Raw genomic sequence first — 6,307 nt, 5'->3', positions numbered from 1 at the left:
ATGATTTATAATTCAATATGTTTCTTCCAAATCGACTTACAAGATTTAAACATCGGTAAGCTGCTGTTGCCTTAATTTGAATGTATCCACATTTTTATACCGTTTATAACGATAAAGTTCTGTAAAACTTAAAGTAAAATATCTGTTAAATTGAAGTTTTGAATTAATTTAACCATTATACATGTATCTAGATATTTCTAATATATAAAATTATTTTTTTCCTTCCAGTCAACTTTAAAATAACGCCAGTCTATTGTATTGTATATAAATTTTAATATACTAACAAATGATATTGTTATTCAGTTTTTACATTTAATTGAAAAGGGTTTACATTAGTACTTACATAGACGTCTAGCTTATAACAGCATGTTAGAGATGACTTACAAATTGATAGCCCACCTTCATTTACATGTTTCTATAAGGAAAAAACATGACGATTCAAATATCCTTCTTGTAGCATTAATGAACACAGCGATAACTTCTTTTCACATTTATCCATCTTTTCTTTCTCTATTTGCACTGATCATAAGTCTTTATATCAGAAAATCGGCATACCAGAAACATTTTGTAGAGTGATCAATTGGTAGAAGAATTCGGCTCATTGCAAAGGAAAGCCAGTAGTTTTTTTGTATATTAATTTTAAAACCACACAGTTTAATGATCGATTTTCATGAACATAATATCAATATTAGTGTTTAAAAAATACCAAACTTTGATTTAAAAACCTAATAAGGAAATTCGATGATTCATTTGTACTGAATACTACTACATCATGTCAATCAACAGTTCTTTTATTTTTAAAATGTCTAAAACAGATTTCAATCAAATTTGGCAACAACAAATACCAATACAAATTTTACAAATCTGAATAAAAATGTTTTTTAGAAATACACCCCCCTTTTTTTCAAAAAAACAATCATAGAAGCCAACAAAACTATGTTTCAAGTAAAGCATGTAATATAAATTTACAAACCACATCATCTGAAGTGAGACTGTATTTAAATTCTAGGTACACACACATGTGGTGGTGACCAGTTTCTGTGTGATAATAATCAATGTATAGCAAACACATCAAAATGTGATGGTCTTCAAGACTGTGAAGATAGTTCAGATGAGTCAAATTGTAGTAAGTGTTTATACTATACATCCTAATCAAATCAAATAGACAATGTAAAATAAATATACATTTTTTTTAAAATCTTCCTACTTGGAATGCTATCATTGCGTCTGGTCAATGATTATGCAATGAAAAATCAAGAGAGAACATTTTCCCGCCAAAATTACAATGGATAATATTCCGAAAACAAGCACATTGACCCCTATATCTTTTTTGCTTATTTGATTCCTCAATTAATCCCCTATTAATATATATACTAGTTTTAATGGAAAGTTATTTACTTTGAACTGAGCAGCAAACTTCCTTAATCAGTTAAAAGAAATATCTACAAACATGAGATGTCTAAACGTATCACTACATCATCATGATTATTGTCGTATGTTTCATGGATTTTACAAAAGTTATTTTCAGAACAAATGATTTTCTAAACTATATTTTCGGCTCACCTGGCCAACAATCTTGTTTTAAAAATGTGTCCGCTCACCCGGCCCGTGTAGTTTTGTCTATCATTTTGCTGATCGTCATGAATACAGAAAATCTGACAAGGGCAAACATGTTGAGTTCTTCCAATTGTTTTGGACTTTAAAATTGTCAGGTGATTTCTTATAGGAGAAAAAATGCAAATGTGTGTATGTTTTAAATGATGCCAATGCTTCGCCGCGAACATTAATAACATACATTTCTTGAAATCAGTTAATAGATTTAAGAAAAAAAATCTCTCTCCATCATAGTTAACATTATATTATATTGGCTATTCTTTTTTATGTCCTCTTTGGTTACATACCTTGTTCAAAACAAAAAAATTCTGGCTTTTAAAATTTTGTGAGCTTCCCTGGTGAAAATTGATCAAAAAAAGCTCTTCGAACGCAGCACATATTTAAGTTTATATTTTTTTAATATAAAACTACCAAACTTTATAGCACTAATTATTATAAAACAGTTGCAACTGAATAAGTTATCCATCGACATACATAGGGTTGTATTAGATTAATTAGATACAAGTACTGTAATTGACAGTTTATGTGTTCTATTGTTTGCCCCTACATTTGTAAATAGAACAACATGTACCGTACAAGTCTTTATTGTGAACCGAGAAATGATTTTGTACTTCAGCTTTTTTTCGTGCAAATACCATTTATGACCCTTATTAACTTCTTATATTTATATTTTAGCAACATTCCAGCAGCGCCTGCAAACGGAGTATATATCTCCCTATTGATACGATTTTCCGACGCTTGTATTTCCTATCATGATTTTCTTGATAGAAGGTTGCTATTAAACCAAGATTTCCAAATGGTGAAGTTGAAATCATCCCTTTGTGAATTTAAGGACGCCATCACGAGTTGGTTGACCGTTATGGAATAACTGTTTCACAGATGATATTGGATATGTATCTTGCGTCGTTACTGCAATACCTTTTCATTTTTACGAATGTGATCTACCGAATTAGACTATTTACCGGATTTGTAATGATATTAGCAACACGACGGGTGCCACATGTAAGCAGGATCTGCTTCCGGAGCACCTGGATCACTCTCAGTTTTTGGTGGAGTCCGTGTTGCTCAGTCTTTAGTTTTCTATATTGTTTCTTGTGTACCATTTTTTTTCTGTTTTTCTGTTTGTTTTTTTTTATTTTTAGCCATGGCGGTGTCAGTTTATTTTCGGTGTATTAGTTGACTTTTCTATTGGTATCTTTCACCCGTTTTTTTTATATTTAGCTGGAATATATTTTATGCCCAACTATCTTTGAAACATACAAGCATTTTTTTAGGCACAGCTTATCCATGTACGATAAATAATGGGGGATGTGATCATATTTGTAATGAAAATGGTGAATCAAAAGATCTTTGTTCATGTAGAAATGGATACAAACTAGAAGAAAAGACCAGATGTGTTAGTAAGTACACTTCTTTCATTGAAATGGTGGATATATAGTTTAATATTTAGTTAAGACTTAAACGGTAATTTTTATTTTTAACATAATCCAAAAAGTCTAAATAAGTCAGGCATATCCATACTCAAACAACAAGTGGGCTAAAATCGGTAGTGTTCGGAAAATTCGCTTCCAGTCGATTTTAAATGCTATTTATTTATTAGTGTTTCAGAAAATTTATTATAAAGTTGATGTACAAAAAAAAAATATTGATTTTATTTCACTAAAAAAAAGTATTCTAATCAGATTTAAGCTGATTGATTGTTGTCACTGATAATAAGCTTGGAATAGCATGCATGCTATGTCTATTTATCAACTTTTTGTTAAAATTCCATACAAGGTCAATATTTTACAATTACTGTCTTTTGAATAGGTAAATATGTAGTTTTGTTCACTTTTGAAAAACTGATATTCACTGAGGCCAACCAACGGCCGAAGTGAATATCAGTTTTTCAAAAGTCAGTTAAATCACATATTTACCAAACCAAATGACAGTTATTGTTTTATTCCATATTCCGAGAGAAATGTATTTAATGGCAATTATTTACCAAAACCAATTGTACATCAAACGTTTTTTTTACCAAAATTATGCACGTAAAAGCAAGCGACATTTTGCGCGGTGAATATTCTTTTCCGCAGGTTAATATGCTTTTTTTTAATTTAAAATCCCATTTATATAGAAAAACCTACTAAAATGTTCTCAATACGGAATAAATGACATCATCATATTCCAAAAAAAAGTTTTGTGTCACTGTCCTTTGTAATTTTATTTCAGAATAATAAGGAAATATTTGGATCATTGTTTTTATAATATCTTTTCAGACATTGACGAATGTACAGTTAGCAGTGCTCCCATTTGTTCACAGTTATGTATTGATACACAGGGAACTTATGAATGTGAATGTATTGAAGGCTATAATACGAGCGTCGTATTTGGTGATGTAGCTGGTGCAACAACATGTAAAGTGAATGGTAAGAGTCAACAGCGAACAAACAAATAATCATTTGTTACCCGATATGAATTAATTTACAGCTCATAAGATATTGTGAACATTTAAAAATAAATCCTTTTAACGTTTTGTCATTAAACTTGTTTTTTTTTTGTCTAACGAATTGCATTTCAGTTTTAAAAAATACCCCTTTGTATATTGTACATCCGTGTGTATTACAAATGTTTCTGTGATAACTTCCATCGGGTATGTATGAGGCTAAAACGACTGAGGGTCTAAATATAACTCCTCTTATTCTTTGTCAATAAGAATCTCATCTGAAGTTTTAGCACAATACATAATTATACGAACTACAAATTTAAGACACAATATTTCGTTTAAATCACGTCGATACGTGAGCTATGGTTAGTTAGTCCTCGGGAAGAATTTCCACAATTAGCTGATAGTAGTTTTCTTTTGAACAACATGAATTTCTGGAATAACCTTAAAAATGTACATTAACGGCCGCAGTAAGGCCAAACATTTTGAAAAAAGCAGCACCAAACGTTAAGATCTTAATAAACTATCAAAGCAAGTTGTATTAGCATACAGCAACAGAAAGAAGGCTTGATTTTTTTTAGGGAATACAACAAATTATAATGATGTTGACAAATTATTTTCCTTTGAATATGTTATTCTAACTCATTATCTACATCGCTAATAAAGAAGATAGTAAAAAGTAAAGTCACAAAAATACTGATCCCCGAGGAAAATTCAAAACGGAAAGTCCATAGTGATAGGCAAAATCAAAAGCACTAACACATCAAACGAATGTATAACAACTGTCATATTCCTGACGTGGTACAGACATTTTTTTCATGTAGAAAATAGTGGATTGAACCTAGTTTTATAGCTAGATAAACCTCTCACTTCTATGATAGTCGCATCAAATTCCATTATATTGACAACGATGTACGAGCAACACAAACAGACATAATAGGTAAAAATATCAAAAATAAGTGTACAGCAGTCAACATGGTGTTATAATCTAAGACTTAATCACTAAAAGAAACAAATATGTAACAAAGAAACACAAAAAATTGGCATATAAATTAAGCATATTAGCAAATATTAAAGACAAGAATACACAAATTTACCATAGTACAATATCAAAAAGTATAAGCATAAATATCAAATTGAAAAATTGAAATAAGGATAGTCAAAAAATTAAACACTCGACTGCATCAATCAACAGAAAGAATCAAAAACAACTATCATACTTCTAACTTGGAACAAGCATTTTCCGCAAACAATAGTGATTCCTTGTTTTATATCTAGCTTAATTTCCTACTTATATGAAAGTATTTTCAATTCCGTTTTATTTACAAAGTTAAATGTACAACCCCAAACAGAAATAATTCATTAACGTGTAAATGTGTAAACATATATTATTTTCTACATTTGGAAATGCCTGTACCAAGTCAGGAATATGACAGATGTTGTCTATTCGTTTTGTGATGTATTTTGTCATTTGATTTTGCTATGTGATTATGGACTTTCCGATTTGATTTTCCTCTGAGGTCAGTATTTTTGTGATGTTACTTTTCACAGATATACGATATAACGGAATTAAATTCCAAACAAATAAAGGTAATAGTTGTATACCGCTATCCAATAGTCATAAATTGATTTAATTGAAACAAATCCGAGTCCCAAAATAAACTGAGGGAAACACAACAAACAACTTTTAGAGGAAACAAAACGGAGCAACAGAAACATTGAACTGCTACAAAAACACACGTCAAAACGCATGGGAATATAAAGGACATAGACATCTAAAAAAACGTAAAGTAACTAATTGCATCTTCCCATTAATCTGATGACTATTTATTAGTTTCTATGCGATGTAAAACAATAAGAAAAGTACGTTAGTAAAGCATCCTTGAAATTGTATTTCTTATTATTCTGAAATATGTCATCTTTAATACACAAAAACGGAAAAATCTTGCAATGTCAGATTATCGAGAGGTAGATTAAACCTTAGTTTAAGAACAATATATCAAATGTTTTCAAAGGATCAAATAATCTTTTATTCATTTCAACCACACAGCACATACTTAAGTGATTAGTTTTCGATAGTTACAGATTGTCTACCAGTGACTTCCGGTACTGATTTTCTCTTGATATTCTTTTAGTTCTAAAATATTAGGCTCCGTGTTGAAGACCCTACCTTGACCTATAATGGTTTACTTTTATAAATTGTGACTTGGATGGAGATTTGGCACTCATACCACATCTTCCTATATCTATACCATGTGTTAATGAAAT

General features: G+C 30.3%; 1 protein-coding gene across 1 annotated transcript in view; it reads left to right on the top strand.

Moving 5' to 3' along the window:
* The window catches only part of LOC139483022 (very low-density lipoprotein receptor-like), a 25,775-nt gene continuing 19,468 nt past the window's right edge, over positions 1-6,307 (top strand). The window contains exons 1-4 of the mRNA XM_071267051.1: positions 1-55; positions 1,010-1,126; positions 2,889-3,014; positions 3,873-4,022. Coding sequence (XP_071123152.1) covers positions 1-55; positions 1,010-1,126; positions 2,889-3,014; positions 3,873-4,022 — 448 coding nt within the window. The remainder of the gene's footprint in view (positions 56-1,009; positions 1,127-2,888; positions 3,015-3,872; positions 4,023-6,307) is intronic.

Source organism: Mytilus edulis, chromosome 7 (genome assembly GCF_963676685.1).
Source record: "Mytilus edulis chromosome 7, xbMytEdul2.2, whole genome shotgun sequence".
Classification (NCBI taxonomy): domain Eukaryota; kingdom Metazoa; phylum Mollusca; class Bivalvia; order Mytilida; family Mytilidae; genus Mytilus; species Mytilus edulis.
The sequence above is the reverse complement of the archived record's forward strand: the minus strand, read 5'-3'. Positions and strand labels throughout refer to the sequence as shown.